The 23,409-nt window shown below is 55.0% G+C and overlaps 1 protein-coding gene across 9 annotated transcripts; it reads left to right on the forward strand.

Annotated features, from left to right (window-relative positions):
- The first annotated feature begins 7,425 nt into the window (after positions 1-7,425).
- Positions 7,426-23,044, forward strand: DDR1 (discoidin domain receptor tyrosine kinase 1). Of its 9 annotated transcripts, XM_055330143.1 has the most exons (19): positions 8,821-9,028; positions 9,651-9,778; positions 11,653-11,791; positions 11,880-11,982; positions 12,178-12,406; positions 13,792-13,939; positions 14,170-14,278; positions 14,697-14,883; positions 14,988-15,234; positions 15,752-15,847; positions 15,966-16,117; positions 16,989-17,154; positions 18,242-18,352; positions 19,466-19,710; positions 19,883-20,010; positions 20,273-20,491; positions 20,983-21,217; positions 21,782-21,931; positions 22,044-23,044. In XM_055330143.1, exons 2-19 carry the CDS (start codon positions 9,776-9,778, stop codon positions 22,182-22,184), a joined length of 2,808 nt encoding a protein of 935 aa, XP_055186118.1. In that variant the 5' UTR covers positions 8,821-9,028; positions 9,651-9,775; the 3' UTR covers positions 22,185-23,044. The 9 variants fall into 9 exon arrangements, with proteins under 9 accessions (XP_055186120.1, XP_055186116.1, XP_055186118.1 ...); XM_055330145.1 differs by lacking the exons at positions 8,821-9,028; positions 9,651-9,778 and adding an exon at positions 7,426-7,493; XM_055330141.1 differs by lacking the exons at positions 8,821-9,028; positions 9,651-9,778 and adding an exon at positions 7,510-7,669.
- The last annotated feature ends 365 nt before the right edge of the window (positions 23,045-23,409 follow it).

Here is a 23,409-nt window from a genome sequence, read left to right on the forward strand (position 1 = left end):
TAGAATCTTTTTTAAAAAAAAAATAATTAAAGTGTACCTGGGTGGCTCAGTCAGTTAAGCATCTGATCTCAACTCAGGTCTTGATCTCAGGGTACTGAGTTCAAGCCCTGCATTGGGCTAAAAAAAAAAACAAAAAACAAAAAACAACCCACAAAGAAGCCAAAACAAAATAAATTTAATGCTTAAAAGGCTCAGCCAAGGGATTAGGAGTGATCTCTTGCAAGTCTCACATGCTACTGTTGGTCATGACCTCCTTACATTGCTCCTTCTATTGGCCTCTAGGAACATTGCTCCCTCAGCTCCTTCCTATTAGCTCAGCGCCTATGCTGGCAACTCTAGCCCTGCGCATCCTTACATGTGGATGCTCCTCAGTGCTAGAGGACCTCATGGCACATTGTTTTTGTGTGTCTGTACAAAGCCATTATTTTGACTCGACTGCTGGGGCTAGTAGGGACTCTAGATTATGGTGGGGAATTTTAACTTCATTCTAGAACAAAGGGAATCACTGAAGAGTTTTAGTCAGGGGATAACATGATCAGAGGTTCATTTTGAAAAGTTTCTTGTCTGCAGTGTGGATTGATAGTAGTAGTCCAGGGTGAAGGCCAGGGGGGCCTGGATTATTCTGGCAAGATGTGAATTAGGAGGGCTAATAGAGGAGATGGAAAGACATTGTCAGGTTTGAGAAATATTTAATTTAAGGAGTAAAATCCTGATGATGGGTTGAATATGGGTATAAAAGAAAGAGGCACCAACGTGGATTCTAAGAAACTGGCCTTTTCTGGGTAGACAGTGACAGGCAACTTTCTGAGAGAAGGAACACCAGCTGAGGTCTAGTGTGGGTGGCAAGGCAAGGAGAGAGGTTTTTGACGTGCAAATTATTTTTGAAAACTTCAATAATAACAAATTACTACATGTGGATGTGTGAATTGTTTATTGTTGTTTGAAGCTATTAACTTTTGGGTTTTTTTTTAAAGATTTTATTTATTTATTCATGAGAGACACAGAGAGAGAAAGAGAGAGAGAGGCAGAGACACCGGCAGAGGGAGAAGCAGGCTCTCCACAAGGAGCCCGATGTGGGACTCCATCCCAGGACTCCAGGATCACGCCCTGGGCCAAAGGGCTTGACTGAACTGCTGAGCCACCCAGGCATCCCAGGGTGGTTTGTGTTAGAAGATTAACACAGTGGATTTTCCAATTTGAAAATTTTGTCTGATGAAGTATGATTTAAAATATATGCTATGTGGCATACACTGTATCTAATTTAGCAGACTTGTGATGTTATCTTAAAGAAATTGGCAGTCACCCACCAGAGTAGATTAAATTTATGTATAAGGAGAGGCCTGGAAAGATGTTCCAAGCCTACTAAGATGCTGTGGACAAAGAAAACAAACAGTAATCACAGGCAAGAACCTCACATAGGAAACTATAACTGTGAATGTTCCAAATCATAGTGACTAATTGGCCATCCAGCTGCTTCTTACACAGGCATCTCCATGGAACCATGCTGCAGGTGGCATAGGAATTTATTTAATGTCAATTAAAATGGAGACAAAAAGACAAAAGTCAACTTTTACACAAGTTCTTGTCTCAGTGCATGCTAATGGGAAATTATCAACTAAAACCACCATCATTGGGGTGCCTGCGGGGGCTCAGTCGATGAAACGTCTGCCTGTGGCTCAGGTCATGATCTGGGGATCCTGAGATGGAGCACCCCCCCCTGCCCCGCCCTGGTCAGTGAGCAGAGAGCCTGCTTCTCCCTCTCCTCATTTGTGCTATCTCACTTGCTATCTCTGTCTTTCTCAAATAAATAAATAAAATCTTAAAAAATAATTAAACCACTATCATTTTCATGGCTCTTCACAAGTATTAGTGACCATTTCACTGTCTTATCTTTCTTCTGTTTGCTATTCTTTCTTTCATTTCAAACAAGGTAATGGAAGCCCCATCCACATCTTTGTGCATCTGTACAACTATATCTATCTAGTACAAATTCCTAGGGGTAGAATTGCCAGGGAAATTATGCACACTTCACTTTTTCATAGACACCTTTTCTTTAAAAATCTGTGTACATGTATTTGGGGAAAATTCTACACATTCTCACCTCATTTCCTGGTTCTGTCATATAAACACTGCGTGGGGTTTTCCCTAAGTACCTGCTCTAAGACCTCTTCACTCTGACCTACCCTCATCTCAGTAATCCAGAGGTCTCAAGTTTCCACCTCCTTACACTGATCTTGAAGATGAGATTTCTGTCCTTTGCAGGAGTTCCATCACTACAGGTTGCCTTTGGAGGCTCCTGAAGGCCCAGGTTTAGTTTAGCCCTGCTTTAAAACTTGAGGAATGTGTGGACACTTTTGGAAGAACTGCAATTATCATGGACTTGATTTAAATTATTTTTATAATTTAAATGTGTGCAAACCCAGCCAACCATGAATTTTGATGCTTCAACACTTGATCAGATATAAAGCCCTAGAAACAAAGGAGAAATAAAACCACAAAAGTAAAAGACAATTTAATCGATGTGATGAATAGCTGTTTCTCTGAAACGAAGTTGCCGCTGGCAACATGAACACATACTGCCTAAAGCCGGTTTTCTTGAAATTGACACAATATTCCACTGTGTGTGTGCCTGGTGATGACTCAGTTCTCCCCATACTTGTGTCTACTCAAATTGCTAAGAAATCTTTGTCAGTACATGTTCCCTGGACTTCACTTGGTACAAATGTAACTCAGGCAATTACAGAAGTGCTAAGTTGACCCTAAGGCGGTAAACACAAACATGAACAAACACAAGTACTAACACACAGGGCGGAGATCAGTTATATGTGATCCAGAAAATGCTTACAATTCTTTTTAAAAATTACCAGTGAAATGAAAACATGGAGTTTAATCATTTTCATGGGGCATTTTGGGTTCTCAGGAGTCCAGGGACCTTGGTTTGAGAATTGCTATCTCAGTACTGACCTTGACTTCTAGTGTGACCTTGAGCAAAGCTTTTGGCGCTGTTGGATCCCCCTCTGTATGTTCTTCATACACAAATAAGAAAGATTTGGGCTGCCGGTATTCTCGGGAGATGAAGAAAGTTAAGAGTATTTTCAAGGTCTAAAAGGAAGGCATAAGGCTTTTTACAGACTCTGGATTTGGGAAAATCATGATGGCTAAGACCCTCCAGTATAGCTTTGGCTTTGGAGTCAGAAGGACTTGGGTTTGAATTCCAGATCTGCCAGTTGCTGTGCATATCTGTGGGCAAGTTATTTGACTTTTTTTTCCTTTTTTTAAATTTTTATTTATTTATGATAGTCACACACAGAGAGAGAGAGAGAGGCAGAGACGCAGGCAGAGGGAGAAGCGGGCTCCATGCCCTGGGAGCCCGACGTGGGATTCGATCCCGGGTCTCCAGGATCGCGCCCTGGGCCAAAGGCAGGTGCCAAACCGCTGCGTCACCCTGGGATCCCTTATTTGACTTTTCTTGTCAAAAGTGGGCATATATCAAAATGCCACATCACAGAGCTGTGATGAGAGGACTCAGGAAAGTGCTGAAGGCAGAGCCTGGCCCAGCAAGGCTCAGTAATCAGCAGCGCCAGCAGAAAGAGGCCAGGGGCTGCTGAGAGTACCACAGGCTCTTGGCAAAGGACAACAGAGGAGAGAAAGTGAAGATTCTGAGATTCTGTCTATAAACAACAATATTTCTGATACAGGACTATCAGGATATTTCACCCCAGTGAGACCCGCATCAACCCTAAGCTTGCACTCAGCCTTTCTCTCTCCTACCTTCTTCCCTCTCTGGCCTCCAGGCCCAGGCTGGAATTTCTTTCCCTCCAGGCCTTCACTTCTTTCTCCAATAGCAGTGTTGGTTGTTGGTCACTTGTGGAGCATGCGCCTCCCTGTTCATCGCAGGAACCGTAAGCCTCCACAGTTGGCTGAAAGGTGAAGTTTCCAGGGAGAGCAGGACTCAGAGGCTGAGATGAGTGTCTAGTCTGGCCTCACAGGGGCTGTTCTGGATCCCCTCCTTCTGCCCTCCCCCTTTTGGAAGACAGGCGAACAAATTTAGGAGAGGTCCTGGGCAGGAAGCAGTAACTTGCCTCAGAACCTCTCCAGCCCTGGTTCCCCTTTTATGAAGAGCTCTGTGCCACCCACCTCAAAGGCTCCAGTGGAGAGGGCCAAATGATAGGTGTAAATACCAGGAAAATATCTAGCCTGTGCACCACTTCCCTACAGGATCTCAGCATTTCCTCATGGCATTCCTGGCTGGGGGTGGAAGGTCAAACATTGGCTAGATGTGGACAGAATAAAGTTGAGATCAACACCCCCTCCCACCCCCACCCCTCAGCTGTTGCTCTGTCAGATGCTGCCAACACACTGCCACCAGGAACCACCTTTAAAAATCTATTCATGCCGTTTCCCTGCTCAATATCCCAAGGCCCTTCTCACCAACAGAATGAGGCAAACTACTAATGAGATCACCTCACCTCACCTCACGCTGCCTCTCTGGGTTTACTCACCTGGGCAGACCCTGACTTCCAGTCACAGCTGCATTTGCACATAACCATGTTCATGCCTCCCTTCCTCAGCCAGGAGCGGCCCTGCCTCATCTCTGCAAATCTCCATCTCACTTAAGGCCTAGTCCAAACTCCGACTCTTCCATGAAGTCTTCCTTGACCTTGACTCAGGACTGGCCTGCTCCTCCCCTGGGTTTCCCTAGCCCCTTCCAGCTCTAGCGCAGGTGATGCTACCTTCTGCGGTTATAGACATATACGTGTATATATATATGCATATACATGTCTGGCTCCCCCTCTTGACTGTAAATGCCTGGGGAGGGTGGCACGGAGTGGGTTGTGTTCCTCAATGTATGTCTTACAGTGCTTGCTTTCAGAGCCCTGCCCGCGCAAACCCTTAGGAACTATGGAATCAGCTGGGAGGTGGAACTCAGAGACCTGAGTGACACATGAGGAAGCCACAGAGGGAGATCGTGTTAGTGGAGTGTGGCTGGTTGCTTCCATGAAAGGGCCTGCCTGTGCTTTACAGATGCCATCTCACATTATCACAACAGACTCCAGGGACAGGTGTTATCATGTCAGTCTCCTGGTGAGGGAACTGATGCAGTAGGATGCAGCACAAGAAGCTAGATGGTGAGTGGCAGGCAAGCTCAGCCCTCACCTCGGAGGGGCCAAGCCTTGCTTTCTCCTCTCCCCACTTGGTACTCTGCTTTCTCTCCCCGCTGTGAGAGGTGTTGCCACTACCTCCCTCCCTGCGCCACCCCCTCCTATCAGTCACCTTCTGCTCTGAGGATCAAATTTTCCAAACTAAGAACCAGCGGACACTGTCTGACAAGGACATTTGATTTCAGAGGTGACAGGTCAGCATATATTTGAAGCTGGGGCTGTTCTTGAAAACAGGGTGTCTTTTTCAAAATCCTGAGTGGAGGGAGTGGATTGTTAGGGACCCAGAAGGAGGCCTCCAAAGGCCTACAGCCAGGCGACGTCTGGATTCTCCCGCCTTGGGAGGACTGGACATCCCCTGCCCGAGTAAGCCCTCAGCCACGGCCAGCCAGTGCAGCCGGCCCGACGCTGCCGCCGTCATCTCCCTTTGTCTGGGGGTCCCTTTGTCTGGGGTCTCCCCCTGGTTCAGTTTTGAAGCCCTCTCTGCCCCCGCCGCTCCTTCCCAGTGGCCGGCCGCTCCCTCCCTCTCCGCGGGGCCGCGCCGCTCGGTCGGCTCGGGGGAGGGGCTAAGGAGGGGAGCGGGCCGGGTTGCCATGGTGACGGCGAAGCAGGCTGCAGCTGGCCGGGGCAGCTGCTCTCAGTCCCGGGAGAGGCGGACAAAGCCCGGCGCCTGGGCCACCCCAGGCCTGGAACCCGGAGGGCTGAGCCGGGGAACTGGGACCCAGGAGAACCCCGAGCTGGAGGTGAGGGGGCAGCGGTGGGGGCTGGAGCTGGGCCCACCCGTCCTGGGGAGGTGGTGTGGGAGGAGGGCGGGGCGTCAAGGATGCCAAGTGGAGTTGCGGGCCACCGCCGCTGCAGATGGCTAGGCTCCTCCCAAAGAAAGGTCGGGGCCTCAGTCCTCTGGTCCGTCCCACCGTTGCCCCCTCCTTTCCTGGGCTCTTTCTTGTCATCTCGCTCTGCCCCTTCGTTTCAACCCCTGTGCCTCAGTCTCCCTCCTCTTCTCCCATCTCTTGGTTTCACTCCAACCCCTTTTCTCCTTTGCCTTGTTGATCGTCCCCCCTGGGCTGTGGGCCACTTCTTAGGGCTCCTCACTTTCCAGCCCTACTTTCTGAGTGCCCACCGCCACTTGGGTCAGCTGCTCAGTCCAGCCCTCTTCTCCTCACATCTCCACCTCCTGCCTTCTGCTGTGTGTGCCTTCATCCCCATCCCCCTTTCCTTTTTGTGACCCCCATTCCCTCCCTCTGAGTTCCAGCCCCCCCACCTCCCATCCCCTCCCACCCTCCAGGCTGCTGCCTCTGAGCCACCTCATTTTTCTCCCCATACAAGGTCATCTCTCCCTCCTGCTTCCACTTCTGGGCCTCAGTTTCCCATTTGTACTTAGTGGTATCAAGGCCTGACTCATGGCCATGGCCTTGCCACCCCCTGGCCCCATCAGTTCTCATCGTCCCCAGCTGCTGGCCCAGGAGGCAGCTGCGTCTCCTGGGGAGGGACTGCCACTAGTGTGTGTGGGGCCCTTGTGGTCCATCCTTCTTCTCACTCTGCCCTGCAGGCCTTCCCTGCAGCGGCGGGTGGTCTGCTGGCCCCTATGTGCCTTTTGTCACATTTTTTTTGAGCTGTTTCCCCTCCTCTCCTTCCTGGGCGGCTAGAGGCCATTGGCTTGGGGGGGGGGTAACCTGGGAGGGAAGGCATTGTGTAGGAGGTGTTGACTGCCCTTTGGGGGCTGGAGTTGGGAACGATGTGGTAGATGTGGGATGGGCTCGAGGACCATGAAAGACTGTGTGGACACTCTCAGTCTTTGGCATCACCCTAGGGGCCCCTGGATAGCTGGGATTTCCCTCTCTGGCCCCTGGGAATCTCTGCTCCGAGCCCCGCATTCCAGCCGGCTCCAGCCCCCTTTCCGCTGTCACTTGACTCCGCTGGGCCCCAGCCCTGCATCCCTCCCACTCTTCCAGCTTCAGGCTGGGTGGAGGTGGCTATCACCGACTAGGAATTTCTCCTGGGGGAGATCAGGGACAAGAGTTTCAGGGTCCTATGGTTTCGTCTTCTCTCCCCAGCAGACCCCTCTGTCTGGCCCTGCCATGCCACCAGGCTCAGGAGCGCCGGCCTGGGGTGTGGAAGGTCCCAGCCGGGGGTGAGGGGCTTCCCTGGGGCTCTGGCTGCAGCCCAGCCCGGCCTGCCCGCCCAGGGTTCCTCCCAGCTCAGTCCCTGGGAGGAGGGGTCGGGAGTTGGCCCAGGTGAGGTAACTGGGGGAACCTTGGCTCCACCCCCGGCCTGGCTCCACCCCTGGCTCAGCCTCTCCTGGGCCCAGATTCCCCAGCGGCCGTCTTCAGAGGGGTATGTGTCCCTGGGAACCTCTAGGGTTTGGTCAGAGGGGACAGTGGGGAGAGGCAAATCTCCCAGTGGCCATGGGGCTGTTCGTTAGTGAGCCCCTTAGCAGCTGGACGTGCTGGGATTGGTGTGTCCCGGGTGGTTTGGAGCTCTTGCCCACTCTGAGGGCCAACTTCTTCCTGGTAGTACTTTTGTGTACTTGTCTGGTTGGGACTCGGTGTTTCTTTCTTGGGGCTGTTGTCTGGGACTGCACGTACGGTGTGAGTTGCTATCTGTTGTGAGGTGTGGTGGGGTGGAGATCTGCAGTGGACTCAGAGATCTTTCTGAGCCGGTGACATTGATGTGGGGCTGATAGGTGTGGGTGTGGAGGGATGGTGGCCTGAGGCAGTGCCCAGTGGGGTGCAGCACCTCCCACCACAGGTCCTCCATCCTGCCCACCTCACCCAGCCTCCTTGCCCATCTTCTCTGGGACTCCTGTTTCCGGTGCCTTTAGGTTGTGTCCGATTCTCTCTCTGTCCCCCACAACCTCCTCACCTCGTCCAGGTGTGTCCCTGCCAGTGGTCAGAGCCTCGACCTTACCAGGGCCAGAGCTGGCTGGGTGGGAGGGAGGCTTGCCTGAGGACTCCTGGGCCTTGAGCAGGAAGCCAAAGGGGCCTAGGGCCTAGGAGTCTGGGCCAAAGGGTCTTGAGAGAACTGGGAGTGAGGGGGCAGCGGGGGGGGGGGGGGGGGGGGCGGTGAGTGTAGAAGGTGCAAGTAGAGAGAGAATGGGGCTAGGAGAGAGTGGGGGCCATCAGGCTCTGGGACAGTCTGGATCAGGGTGTAGAGGCCAGGAGGCCAGAGGGGGCCGGAGGGAAGCAAAGGTCGGTGGTGTGAGAAGTGTGGGTCTGGGGACCTGCTTGGACAGGTGAGCCCTGCTCCCTTCCTCCATCCAAACTGCTGGGGCTGGGCTGGCACCGGGCCTGTGGGAACCTGCTCCTTCCCTGCGCCCTGGGGCTGCCCCCTTCACCTCCCTCTCCAGGAACTGAGCCCAGAAACGGGGAGTAGGGAGGGGGCCCTCCTCTCGCGGGGCCTGGATGTGTGGGAGGCCCCAAGTGGGGCCTGGGCTCCGGCTCTTCCCTTTAGTGGGGACCCTGGGGCCTGGGGGTTGGGCCGCGCGTAGGCGGAGGGGGCTGGGCGCTGGGCGGCGCGGGCCGCAGGGCGGTTACCTGGGGGGGCCGGGGCGAGCCGGGGAATGCTGGGGGGCGGCGTGGGAGCGGCGGGCCCGGCGCGGCCCGGGAGGGGGAAGGGCGGCGGGCGGCGGGGAGGGGAGGGGAGGGGCGCTGGGGAGGCGGCGCCTGGGCCCGAGCCGCCGCAGCCCCGGCTCCTCTCCCCGGAACAGGCCCCCGACAGCTGCTCGCGGGAGCCGCCTCCCGACACCCGAGCCCCGCCGGCGCCTCCCGCTCCCGGCTCCTGGCTCCCTGCGCCTCCCCGCCCCTGCCCCGCCGCCAGGAGGCCCCGCTCCGGGGTCGGCCGCCTGGGTCTGCCGGGAAGAGCGAGGAGAGGTAGGGCGCGCGGCCGGAGGCCCCGTGCGGGGCGGGGGGCACTGAGGGGCACTGAGGGGCCGGGGCTGCGGGCGGGCGCGGCGGCCGCTGGGGCCTGGTGGCGGAGGCCGGACGTGCCCGGGCGCCTCTGGCTGTCCCGCTCGGCCAGGTGGGTCCCTACCCGCCTTCCCAGTGTGCTGGTCCTGTCTGAGAATGGGGGGAACCCCTGACCCCCGAGAAAGGGAGTTCCAGCTCGGAGGAAGGGCCCCTTTCTTTCCTCGGTGTGGAGCGGCTCTCCCCCAGGGACGTGGTTGCTCTCGTGCGGCCCCGTGGAGTCATGCCCTCAGCCCGCAGTCCTCCCACCGGGCCGGTCCCTTCCCGCACCTACCGCTGAGCGATGACCCCCACCGTCAGCTCCCAGGGGGCGGCCTGCCCTCAGCCCAGCAGACAGAGGCGCTGACTCCCTAACCTGCCGGTGACAGCCTCTAGATGGCCATTTGGTTCTGTTGTGAGACTGTGCCACTGCCCAGGGAGTAGCATCCTCAGGCACCCATCCCCCACTCCCTTCCACACCCCCTGGGCCCAGCCTTCACCGGCTGGTCCCCTGCTGACTGGACCTTCCTCCCCACCCCCCCACCCCCAGCCAGTGTCTGGTGTTCAGACTCACTGCAGACACACAGGGGAGAGCTGAGAGGACAGGAAAAGGAGCAATGCCCCTTTTTCTCATTACGGTTCCTGCCACCGCCTTGACTTCCCTCTGGCTTGATCATGGTGTGTATTTGGGAGTGGGCCCCAGTCCTCCTGGGATCCTGTGCCTGAGCCTGAGAGTGTGTGTCCCGGTGTCCTCCAATGGTGGGAGCTTGTGGTTTCTATCATTTCGCGTTCACAGATGTCTGAAGATGGCTATTCACTAAGTGATGGCATTGGATTGGACTTTAGAGAAGGCCGACCTGTGGATGGATTTGATTTGTGCGTGAGCGTCTGTATTTGCCCCGCTGAAAGCCTGTGTGGGTAACAGATTTAAGAGAATGTCACACGCAAGTGTTTGTCTCTGAAAGTCTGTGAAGAGTTGTCTGGGACAGAGGGGTGTGTGTGCGCTCCTGTGCACCTGTACATGTGTGGGTGTGCGTGTGCATCTAGCTCCAGTGTTTACAGTCAGCTCTGTAAGTTTGCCTGGCTGATATCTGTGTGTAGGTGGGTGCACAGAGCTGTGTGGGTATTGTTTGTGGTGGGGATGCAGTCGGGTGGGGTGGGGCTGGGGGAGGTCTTCTCCACCTGTCCTTGGTTTTTCTGACCCAGTGGAGAGAAATAGGGTTATTGGAGTGTTGGAGGGATGGCCCCAGACATCTTTGTGTTTCTCTGCTTGGCTCTGTGCCCTGTGCTTCTGAGCCTGCTGTATTTACCTCTTGCTTTGTATTTCTCGCCCTGCCTCCCCCTGCCTCCTATCCTCTGCCTGTCTTTGTATCTTTGCCCGGGGCTCCTCGAGCTCCATCTGGCTCCGATGACTCATCTGGGATAGGCATGAAGGTTACCCAGGGGAACAAGGGCCCCGCTGTTCTCGAGAGAAGTGGGGGTGGAGGCCAGACGGCTGGGACCCTGCAGCCTGCTCCCTGCACGTGGCTCCTGGACCTCCAAGGGACCAGGTGTGATGCCTCTGGTTCTAGCTCTTCTTTGATCCCTGGGTGCTCTCTGCAACTCAGTCAGCCCCCTCAGCTGCTGCTTCAGAGCTGTGGGGTCTCAGCTGCCTCTTACATTCCTGCCCTAGAGCATCATGGGAGCAACTGGAAGAGGACAAAGGGATGGGGGAATATCCCCCCACTCTTCCTACCTCCTGGGGTGACCTGGCCTCCCAGTCTTTAGACCCGCCCTCATCTCCAAGGCAACTCAGGCTTTTCCTCAGTGCTGAGCTTTTCCTTCAGAGGTAGCCACCTTCGGAAATGGGAACTCCAGGGACAGGATGTCTGACTCTTAGGGATGGAAGGCAGAGTGAGGAGAGCTGGGATAGGATGCTTTGGATCTGATGGCAGAGGTGGGCTAAGGGTATGAGGACTGGCCCTAGGGGCTCCTCCGGATTCCAGGGCCTGGAGAAGAGAGGTCAGGAAGAGGAGAGGTCAGAGCAGCTTTCCTGCTGGGGCTGTGGGGCAAGGGTCTCAAGGATAGGGAGATATCTGGGTTCACAAGGAGATGACAGCTGCGGTGGTTTTAGGTAGTGCATGCTGCTTGGGTGCCAGTGAAGAGCAGGGATTCTCAAACTTTCATGGGAAGATTCTGATTCAGCAGATCCAGGGTAGGGATGAGGTTCTGCGTGTCTCCCAAGCGCCTGTGTGCTGCTGAGGCTGCTGGTCTGGGGATCACACTGGGCTTGGTGGGGCTACAGAGGATAGTGAGACTGGAAAGCCCTGGGGTCCCCCACTTCTAGAATTCTGGGATCCTGGGTGGGGAGGGGACCAGAGGTTAGCCCAGTGTCTGGCACACAGGGAGCATTCTAACAACATAGCTGATGCTATTCAGCAGCTATTGCTGTTGTTGCTTTATTTCTGTTATTCCCCATGTGGCCCCTTCTGCCAGTCTACTGTTCCGTTGTGAGGTGGGCCCCTTGACTGCCCTTTCACTAACCTTCCTGCTTGTTTGCCTCCCCCCTGCAGAGATGCTGCCTCCACCCCCTTAGGCCTGAAGAGTCAGGAGCTATGGGGCCAGGGGCCCTCTCATCTCTACTGCTGCTGCTGCTGCTGCTACTCTTAGTGGCAACTGGAGATGCTGATATGAAGGGACATTTTGACCCTGGTGAGGAGGCTGGCTCTGGGGTCCCTGAGGATGGGGCTTGGGAGACAGAGTCAGGGCCTTGACCCTCCGTATGCCTGTGTTCACCCAGCCAAGTGCCGCTATGCCCTGGGCATGCAGGACAGGACCATTCCAGATGGGGACATATCTGCCTCCAGCTCTTGGTCAGACTCCACTGCTGCGCGCCACAGCAGGTAACTGGCACACCTCGGGGACTGCTCTGGAGGGAGTTCCTGGGGCCTCTCTTGCTCTTCCAACTCCTCTGCCCAAGCCAAGAGGCTTCTGGGAGGGCCAGTGCCAATGAAACCCCACCCTTCATCGTGAGGGGCTTTAAATATTAGAGACAGAGGCAGACCAGATGTTCATTGTGACCCCTTGCCCTCTCCCAGGCTGGAGAGTAGCGACGGGGATGGGGCATGGTGCCCCGCAGGGCCAGTCTTTCCAAAGGAGGAGGAGTACCTGCAGGTGGATCTGCGGCGGCTGCACCTGGTAGCTTTGGTGGGCACCCAGGGGCGGCATGCTGGAGGCCTGGGCAAGGAGTTCTCCCCCAGCTACCGGTTGCGTTACTCCCGGGACGGCCACCGCTGGATGGACTGGAGGGACCGCTGGGGTCAGGAGGTGAGGCTGGCAGGGACAGCCCCCACAGAAGGTTGGCTCCTCTCTCCCCCAGCTACACTTTAAATGCCACCCGGCTGCGGGTGACTCTCCCTATTTATACCTTCTTTAGTCCAGGCCTGGCTCTTGAGCTCCATCTAGTGTTGCAAACCTGACCACCTTCCGGGCCTTTCCACCTGGAGGTCTAAGAGGTGTCTCAAACCTACCATAAACTTCCCGAGCTGAATTTGAATCCCATTCCTACCCCAAACCCGTTCTTCTTCCAGCTCAGGCCAGTTGCTCAGGCCATAAGCCGAGGTGATAGCGCTGATTCCTCTGGTCTCTCACCCCCTACTTCCAAAGAACCAGCAAGACCAGTCCGTATTTCCAGAAGCCAGCCACTTCTCACCACCACCACCTCTACCACCCTAGGCCATGCCCCCACCACCTCCAGCTTCGACAGACACAGTGGTCTCCAAACCATTCTCCATGCTCCTGTCTTTTCCCACCTGAAATCATGTCCACGTAGAGGCTACAGCCACTTTACCCAAAAAAGTGCAAATCAGATGAGGCACACCTGGCTTGTAACCCTCCACTGGCTTTCCATTCTGCAGATTAAAAGCTCAGCTCCTTCCTGGGTGCAGAAGCTTAGTCTGCCCTGGCTCTTGCCCACCTCCCTTACTCATCTTCCCTATATTCTCGCTCCACTCGGGCCCACCGACTTTCTGGCTGTCCCTGGAACAAGCCAGGGTGGTCCCACAGTTTTAGGACACTTTCGGTTGTCATTCTCTCTGTGCCTGGAGAGCTTCTCCCCCAGATGTCCTTAGGTTCTCCTTCCACTCGCTTTTCCTCTAGATATTGTCTCCTTGGAGAGCCCACCTCCCCCTGCTTCAGCCCCACAGCCTGCCTCCTATTCTTCACAGCTGTTTTTCCTACTGGAATCTCAGTACTGCAGGGGCAGAGGGGAGGGATGGATGTTTGCCACTGAGAATGTGCAGAGCTGGCACAGAGTGGGCCCTCAACCAATGTCTGCTGAAGGAACAGAGAGGATGGCGTGCAGGAGGAGAGAGAAAGCCAGAGCAGAGGTGCAGAGCTGTGAGGGAATGGGGAGAACCTGTGCATGGCAGGATGGGTGGCTTAGAGACAAATGGAGATGGGTCCGGGGTCGAGGCTGACACTGGAGGTTGGGGACAGACCTTCAGGCTGAGAGATGTGTCAGAGATCTTTCTTTGCTGCACCCCCTCATTTTCCACATCCCTGGCTGTATCCCATAGTCCTGTAGGCTCAACACCACCCTTCATGAGTCTCTTGGTGGCCAGTGTGCGCTGGGCCAGGAACAGCAGGTGACTGGGAAGTTAGATCCAACCTGGAGCCTTTCCCACTCATCCACCCTGTTTCCTGGGCCGCAGGTGATTTTAGGTAATGAGGACCCTGGGGGAGTGGTGCTGAAGGACCTCGGACCCCCCATGGTGGCCCGGCTGGTTCGCTTTTACCCCCGGGCTGACCGGGTCATGAGTGTCTGTCTGCGGGTGGAGCTCTATGGCTGCCTCTGGAAGGGTGAGTCATTCATACCCCCGAGAATTCGAGAATTTGTTTCCAGGCCTGGGGCCTGGGGAGGAGGGCATCCAGGGTCCTCTTTTTTTTCTGTTGGGAAGCTGTCATTCTGAGTGAGGAGGGGCCTGGCCAACATTGTGGCCTGTGTAGGGACACAAGAGGGGGAGGAGACTGGGGCGAGGGAGGGGTAGGAGGCTTCCTGCCTCAGACAGCCACCCCCTGCCCCGCCCCAGATGGACTCCTGTCTTACACGGCCCCCGTGGGACAGACGATGTACTTGTCCCAGGCAGTACACCTCAACGACTCCACCTATGATGGGCACACCACACACACTGTTGGCGGGTAAGAGAGGCAGGCCCTGCAGGGCCTGAGCCTGCGGTGAGTGGGAGGACGTAGTGGGTGGGGTCAGGAGTCCCTGCACTGAGATGCAAGATGGGTCAGGTAGGGCCTTGGGGACGCAGGATCCAGGATTGAAGGGTAACCAGGCAGACTACTACTAGCTCATGTGACACTGCAAATTAGAAAAAGAGGACTGTTGGAAACTGTCCCAGAGGTTGCATAGTGCCCCCTAGAGGCGGTGCCGCCGTGCAGCTTGCAGCAGCCCTGTACCAGGACAGTCTAGGGGGTGGGAGACTGAGTGCCTCAGGATGTTGGGGCAAGAGGTCCAGGCTGGACCTCCACCACCTGGTTGCAGAGCACATGGGTGGGTGGCACTCTCTTCTCTCCCACTTTCCGCTTCCTCTGCTCCCCTGCTCTGTAGGTTGCTGTACGGAGGTCTGGGGCAGCTGGCAGATGGTGTGGTGGGGCTGGATGACTTTAGGAAGAGCCAGGAACTGCGGGTCTGGCCAGGCTATGACTATGTGGGATGGAGCAACCACAGCTTCCTGGGTGGCTACGTGGAGATGGAGTTTGAGTTTGACCGGCTCAGGGCTTTCCAGGCCATGCAGGTAAGCGCATCCCATTCTTCTGAGACCAGGGTGGTTGCTCCTGGGGTGCTCATCTGGGCTCTCTCCTGGCCTTGACCCTCTGTCCCTCCTCCCTTCCCCCCCAGGTCCACTGTAACAACATGCACACCCTGGGAGCCCGCCTGCCTGGTGGGGTGGAATGTCGCTTCAAGCGGGGCCCTGCCATGGCCTGGGAGGGGGAGCCTGTGCGCCACGCCCTGGGGGGCAGCCTGGGGGACCCCAGAGCCCGGGCTGTGTCAGTGCCCCTGGGCGGCCGTGTGGGCCGCTTTCTGCAGTGCCGCTTCCTCTTTGCTGGGCCTTGGTTACTCTTCAGTGAAATCTCCTTCATCTCTGGTAAGCGCCTGGTTTATGCCCAGTCCTCAGTCTCTGGGACTGCCAACCCACAGTATGCCAAAATAGCCGCTCCTGGTACCCTACCTACCTATCGCTCATGAGACTTCCCAGGCAGAGATGCCCTAAATCATTGGAGCACCTCCCTACTCCTAACCCCCTGTCTCTGTCTTTACTTCATGAGCCCTTCACTCATGACTGACATTGAGCCAGTAGGACAGCGTTGGCCATAAAATACAGAAATACTCTGTGCTGGTTGAGGAACTCTTCTCCAGGCTTCCTGATACCCAAGACCCCACGTGGGGCTCTCTCTCTGGGAGTCCTGTATCTCTCCACAATCCAGCAACTAAAACACTGCCATCCACAGCAGCTAGGGCCCCCCCATTCAGATTGGTTGGTACACATCCTGAGTATTGCCCCTGCTCCTAGTAGTAGAACTCCATAGGTCTCATGCAAGTAGCTTCCCTTTGGTGCCTCTTCCCTACCTGATTCCCTTCTTTCTTCTCATCCTTCTCTACAGATGTTGTAAATGATTCCTCTCCAGCTCTGGGGGGCACTTTCCCACCAGCTCCCTGGTGGCCACCTGGTCCACCTCCCACCAACTTCAGCAGTTTGGGTGAGTAGCCCAGGGCCTCCTCCTGGACAACTGGGTCCTGTGCTGCCATTCTTCCCTGGGCCCCCCCTCTGCTTGGGTGGGAAGCCTCCTGTGGTTCTGACTCTCCTGTCTCTGCCAGAGCTGGAGCCTAGAGGCCAGCAGCCTGTGGCCAAGGCTGAGGGGAGCCCAACTGCCATCCTCATTGGCTGCCTGGTGGCCATCATCTTGTTGCTGCTGCTCATCATTGCCCTCATGCTCTGGCGGCTGCACTGGCGCCGGCTCCTCAGCAAGGTAAGCAGAGTGGGCGGGGTGGGGGGTGTTGGGGCAGTGGGTGGGGAATGGGGGAGTGGTGGTGGCAGGCAATAGCCTGGAGAGGACAGGCAGGGTGTGGGTGTGGAGAATGAGGCCAGGCTGAGACCAATATATGTGGGGACTCCTGCATTCTTTTGGATCTGGTGGGGACCACAGAACCTCTAATCAGAGGTGGGCTTAGTAAAGTGACAGGTTGCAAAGGAGTGGGAGGGATTTTGGAAATCAGAAGGAGTAGTGCAGTTCCCACAGAGCTGTGACCTGATGTGGGCCTGCAAGATGAGAGGAGGGAAGTTACCAGAACCTGTTGCAGTGATGCTGGGGAAAGGCTCCTTGAGAAGGGCAGTGGAGTTTGCTTCAGGGATACAGCTAACCTGAGTCTACCTTTCAGGGAGGGGGTAGGAGACTGATCACCCTGATCTTACTTGCTGCCTGCCCAACAAACTCCTCTCCGGCCAGCCCAAACCAAGCCTGTCCATATAGTCCATCCTGGTCAACCTCTTGGGGCAGAAGCCAGATAGGAAAGGTGGCGAGTGGAGCAAGAGGGGCAGGGAGGAGCTAGAGGAAGAAGCCTGGCAAACTCTGAGCCCATGTTTTCCTGCAGGAGTTCAGTGGTGGTGGTATGTGTGAAGCTTGATGATTCTATAATTATCTGGTCAGATTTGGGTTTGAATCCCATTGTGGGACACCAGGAGACTCACTTACATGCTCTTGAGCCTCTGTTTCTTTACCTGTGAAATGGAGTTAATAGTAGAAACCACTATGGGACTGCTGTGAGGATCAGAAGGGAGAGGGGAGCTTGGCATTTAACGAGCTAGAATCACACAGTTAATGTTCCCATTCCCATGACAAGGCCGAGCGCCGGGTGTTAGAAGAGGAACTGACAGTTCATCTCTCTGTCCCGGGAGACACCATCCTAATCAACAACCGCCCAGGCCCTCTTGAGCCACCCCCCTACCAAGAGCCCCGACCTCGTGGGAATCCACCCCACTCTGCTCCCAGTGTCCCCAATGGCTCTGGTAAGACCTGCCTTATTCTAGTCCCACCTCCATCCTCTGCCTGTTTTCTTATTGTATCCCTTTTTCTCTCTGTCCATTCCTTTCTTTTCCTATCTTTCCAGTTTCAACTCATATTCTCATTTCTGTGCCCCTGGTCACCACACTCTATATAGAGTCCCATGTCCCTACCACATAATCTCCCTCAAGAATTTTACATGTACTACCCATAATTCCTAGTGGTTTCATCCTGTCTCTGTGTCCCATATACATCTCTGTCTCTTCTTTTTTGTGCCCTCTCATTGTGTCTTCTGGGCCCCTCGCCTTTCTCCTAGACTTGCCATGTTTGCTCCATCCATCCATCCATCCATTATCTATCCTGCTATCTATATTTATCCATTCATTCATCCATCTGTTCATCCATTTGTCTGCCCACCATCTGACCATTTATAGATCATCCATCCATCTATCCATATATCCCTGCATCCATCTATCATCCATTCATCCAACTACCCATCCATCTTCCATCTATCTGTCCATCAATCCATCCATCCACTATCTGTCCTCTGTCTATCCATCCATCCATTCATCCATTCACCATTCATCCATCTATCCACCATCCAACCACTCATTCATCATCCATCCATCCATATATATTCACACACCCATTTGTTCGTTTCTCCATCCATCCATCCATCCATCCATCCACCATCCAATCATTCATCTATCATCTATCCATCCATCCATCCATCCATCCATCCATCTTCAAACATCCATTTATTCATCTCTCCACCCATCCACCATCCAACCATTCATCTGTCATCCATTTATCCATCCATCTACCCATATATATTCATCCATCCATTTGTCTATCTGTCCATCCATCCAACCATTTGTTTATCATCCATGCATCTACCCATCCATCTGTCTATCCCTCCATTCATTATTCATCCAGCTATTCAGCACTCTCCAGATTCTTGTTTTATCCTGTCCCTGTTTCTCAGTACATTCATTCCCATCAGCCCTGGTCTTGCCCTACTCCGGGTCTCCCTGTCTGTCTAGCCTTGAGTCTCATTCCTTCCCCGTGTCTCTCCCCTCCTTCTCCCGACAGCGTTGCTGCTCTCCAATCCAGCCTACCGCCTCCTTCTGGCCACTTACGCCCGTCCCCCTCGGGGCCCTGGCCCCCCCACACCCGCCTGGGCCAAACCCACCAACACCCAGGGTAAGCCCCTTTGCCTCTGGGCTCCTCCAGGCTCCCCATACCTCTACTGGGGCAGGGAAAAGTCCTCACACCTTGCATTCCCTCCTCTCCCTGCTGTGGCCTCTTTTGCTCTCCTGAGCTCCCAAGGAGGAAGCTCTTATGCCCTGAAATCTCCTCTGCTGTACTTGTTCTTGAGGCCTTTCCCTTGCGCAGAGGAGCAGAAAGCTCACTGGTTCAAAGCTCTATCCTCCTCTTCCTCTTCCACCCCATCTTTTCTGCTTTCTAGAGCCAGAGAGGAGGTTGCTGTGCTGACCTAGGTTCTTTTATAACTCCTCCTTTGTTTCCCCTCTCTCTAGAGCTGTGAGGAAGAGGGCCTCTCACCCTGGTTGCTTGTCCTCTCCCCCCATGTATTCTCTTTCTGCAGTCCCAGAGGTGAAGGCTCACACCCCACCCTTCTTGTCTGCTCCTCTGTTCCTTGGTGTTGCCTTCTCTCATTGTCGCTCCCTCCCCAGGGCTAAGAGGGGACGGCTCTGCTTCCTCTCCTCTGTCTGTAGATTCCTCATTGTGCTGGCTGTGAGGAATTGTTCCTTCTCCCCCATCTGTGTGCCCCTGTCTCTGCTTATCTCTGAGCTTGGGGTGTTGGGTCAGGGAGGGTTTGGGTAACCACGGTGGGGAGGAACCAAGGCTGAAAGCGGGGGTGGGGTAGGTAGATAGAACAGCTAAGTGAACAGGAGGGACTGGCAGTGAGTGGGACAAGGGTTTGGAAAGTAGGGGGTGACTAGATGACTGGCACCATCCTCCTCCTGATGGTGGACAGAGGAATTCCTCTTCCAGTCAAGACTTGGGTCCTGGTCTCTTGGGCTATGCTGGGATCCCTAGAGAATGGACCTTACATCATTCTTTGTTCAGCCATTTCCATTGCCTTAAACTCTGAAACAACTCACTCTCATCTCATGCCAGCGACTCTGCTGGTTTGAGGTTGGTGGGTAGAATACCAAGAAGATGAAGGATAGCCCCAGTCTCTCACCCAGCTGGGAGACGAGGGTTCTCTGGGAGGCGGGGGTATGGAGAACCATGGCTCTCAGGTGCTGCTCCTGATGCCTCGTCTTGTCTTCTTTCCCCTCACCTTTCCAGCCTGCAGTGGGGACTATATGGAGCCTGAGAAGCCGGGTGCCCCACTTCTGCCCCCACCTCCCCAGAACAGCGTCCCCCATTATGCCGAGGCTGACATTGTCACCCTGCAGGGCGTCACCGGGGGCAACACCTATGCTGTGCCCGCGCTGCCCCCAGGGGCTGCCGGGGATGGGCCTCCCAGAGTGGATTTCCCTCGATCTCGGCTCCGCTTCAAGGAGAAGCTTGGCGAGGGCCAGTTTGGGGAGGTAAGGAGGATCCCTGGCTAGCTATCAGTAGTGTCTTGGCTGTCTGGGGCTCTGATGCCATGCCCATATGTCGCCATTGGTCAGAACCTGTCATCTATGTCTGTGTTATCCCAGTTGACCCTGTGACTCAGTGAACCATGTGACTTCCTAACAAACGAACTTCTTTCCCCAGGTGCACCTGTGTGAGGTAGAGAACCCACAAGATCTGGTCAGTCTTGATTTTCCCCTTAATGTGTGCAAGGGACACCCTTTACTGGTAGCTGTCAAGATCCTACGGCCAGATGCCACCAAGAATGCCAGGTGAGGACCAGGGAATGATATCTGGTGATGGAGAAGGGAGGCAGTGAAGAGTGGGGAATTATCTAGAGAGAAACATGGTAGCGACCAACAGAGGGGGCTTGGCCGGGGAAGGAAATTGCCATCTCAGGCTGATCTCAGGCCAAGTCTCAGTGTCACTAGTGAGTCAGCTTATCTGCTGGGGTTAGGGCGCTGGTCTATGTGAGCAGGAGAGAATGTATAGGTCAGCCCCTCAGTGTCCCTGCTGTCTCCCTGCCTTCTCTAGGAATGATTTCCTGAAGGAGGTGAAGATCATGTCGAGGCTGAAGGACCCAAACATCATCCGGCTCCTGGGCGTGTGTGTGCAGGATGACCCCCTCTGCATGATTACTGATTATATGGAGAATGGTGACCTTAACCAGTTCCTCAGTGCCCACCAGCTAGAAGACAAGGCGGCTGAGGGGGCCCCCAGGGACAGGGAGGCTGCCCAGGGGCCCACCATCAGGTACCCCCCTCATCCAGGCTGGCCCTCCCCTGAGAGCTCCCCGGTGGGAGGGGGTCTCCTCTCCCTTCACTCCAATGTGGAGGAGGGAGGGGAGCACAGGATGGAGAGGCAGGCTAAGGTTCAGGGAGGTGGGGACTGGGATGAGGAATATATGGCCATCCATCTGGGCATTAAGGAGCAAAAGGCCAGAAGTTACTATGGTGGGGGTGCTAAGGGATGTGAACTCTGTTGAGAATCTCCCTCTGCTCTCTCTCACTTTCACTGCCTGAGTCCAGACAATAAAGCAGTAGCTCCCTGGGTCAGATGAGCCAAACAGATGTTGAATGGGCACCTACCCCTGGGCCCTCAACATGGGCATTCCAACTCTGCACCAGGAGTAGATGTGACCCAGTCCCAGGGTATGGGCCCTCCCTTCCTCTCCTAGGGATCTGTGACTGGGGATGAGTCTGAGGCTGCCTCCATGACCCCCTGTTGTTGGCTCCCTTCCTCAGCTACCCCATGCTGCTACATGTGGCGGCTCAGATTGCCTCAGGCATGCGCTATCTGGCCACACTCAACTTTGTGCATCGGGACCTGGCCACAAGGAACTGCCTGGTTGGGGAAAATTTCACCATCAAAATTGCTGATTTTGGCATGAGCCGGAACCTCTACGCTGGGGACTATTACCGCGTGCAAGGCCGGGCGGTGCTGCCCATCCGGTGGATGGCCTGGGAGTGCATCCTCATGGTGAGAGACCCTGAGGGAGGTAGGCAGGGGAGGGCAGCGGCAGGCAGGGGAGCACTGGCTGCTGTGTGGTCTCAGTCAGTCACTTGCGTTCCCTGGACTGCAGTTCCCTCATCTATGAAGTGAGGGTTTGGGCCAGTGCTCTGGAAGTTGCCTCTGGCTCTAGGGACCAGAGAAAGCAGGGAGGAGTGGTACAATGGGAAAGGGTCCAGGAGCCAAGAGTGGGTACAAGAGCTGGAGTCAGGGTGGCAGAGGGCAAGAGAGGTAAGGGGGGACAGGAGGCTAGAGATAGAAGGGCATGAGTTGGAAGAGAATCACGACCAGAAAATGAGGGGCAAGGTGAAGAGTAAGGGTGGGTAGAAGAGGGAAGAGGTCAAGGAGAGGACTAGAGCCTGAGAATGAAGGGAGAGCACAAAGGAGAGAGGAGCAGGCTTGCTGGGAGGGGGCCAGCCAGGGGGAGTCAGGCCCTGGGAAGTGCTGAGTGGACATGCAGCTCCCTGTGGGAGGGGAGGAGGGTCTGTTTGCCTGATGCCTTTCTCTGTCTTTGTTGCTTTATCCACACACCAGGGGAAGTTCACAACTGCAAGTGACGTGTGGGCCTTTGGGGTGACCCTGTGGGAGGTGCTGATGCTCTGCCGTGCCCAGCCCTTTGGACAGCTCACTGATGAGCAAGTCATTGAGAATGCAGGGGAGTTCTTCCGGGATCAGGGCCGTCAGGTCAGAGCAGAGGAGAGGGAAGATTGGGCTGTGGGTCTGGGAGGGCCAGAGCCTATCTTGGGGACTAAAGAACATTTGTTCCCTGCCTTTCATCCACCCTGCCATGATGCAGGTGTACCTGTCTCGGCCCCCTTCCTGCCCGCTGGGCCTGTATGAGCTGATGCTCCGCTGCTGGAGCCGGGAGCCTGAGCAGCGACCATCCTTTTCCCAGCTACATCGGTTCCTGGCGGAAGATGCGCTCAACACGGTGTGAATCACACCCAGCCGCCCCTTCCTCAGGGAGGATTAAGGCAAAACCAGAGGCGATAAGCAAGGGAATTGAATGGCACCCCCACTCTGTTCTCTGTCCTGACCACCCTTCACCTCTAAGAGAGAGGCAGTGTGACCAGAGGTGGGCTGGGCCTGCCAGGGAGCTGATGCCTTCCCTTCCAGGGACATACTCTCATGCCCCCTCCCTGCTCCTCTCTTGGAAGCCTCTGCTGCCCACCCAGCTGGCCCTGTGGATGGGATCCTCTCTGACCTCTTCTAGCCATCCCTGGGGAGGGGGGAGATGGGGGCACATATAGGACAGACACTGGATAAGGCCTATTGGAGCACCTGGGCCCCATTGGACAACACTGGTTCCTAGAGAGAAGGCTGTGGCTCCCCTAGCCTCTCTCTTTCCGTCGCACACTGGATCCCATTGGCTGAGAATCTGAGGAATGAGGACAAGAAAGGGAGAAACATGTTCCCTTGTGCTAACTCCTGGAATTGTCCTTGTCTTTGGCTTCTCCCTCCAACATCCTCTGAAACACTGGACCTAGGGGTGATCCCTGTCCCCTACCCCTAGCCATCCCCACTTCCCACCTGCTGTGTTGTAGCTAGAACTTCTCTAAGCCTATATGTTTCTGTGGATTAAATACTGGGGTTAGGGGGAAAGAGGGAGCAATGGCCTGCAGCCTTGGGGTTGGACATCTCTGTTGTAGCTGCCATATTGGTTTTTCTATACTCACTTGGGGTTTGTACATTTTTGGGGGGAGAGACACAGATTTTTACACTAATATATGGTTCTAGCTCAATGCAATTTTAATATCCTGCACTAGGCAGGTAATAATAAAGGTTGAATTTTCCACAGCTGTGAGTGGGTTTCTTAGCATTTTGGTAAAATCTGCTTCCTGTGTCTGCCCCCAATTCCTTTCCATTTCGTTTCTTCCTTTTTCTCCTTCTCCTCATTCCATTTCCTATCGTGTATCTTACCCAGCACAGTGTCTGTTAGCCAGGCCCTTGCCTGTGGGACCTCACATCCTATAGGAATGTATGCTCCTTGTTAATTCTAGTGTAAGCTCTTCAGGAGGCTTGGAAGGGGCCAAATTAGGCAAGGGTCTTAACCTTGTTTGACCCATCAATCCCTCTGGCAGACTAGAGAGGTAGGTCTACTAGTGCCTCCTCAGAATTGTTTTAAAACCCATTACATATACACACAAAAATGTGTGTATCTC

The sequence above is a fragment of the Nyctereutes procyonoides genome, unplaced genomic scaffold (assembly GCF_905146905.1).
Source record: "Nyctereutes procyonoides isolate TBG_1078 unplaced genomic scaffold, NYPRO_anot_genome, whole genome shotgun sequence".
Classification (NCBI taxonomy): Eukaryota; Metazoa; Chordata; class Mammalia; order Carnivora; family Canidae; genus Nyctereutes; species Nyctereutes procyonoides.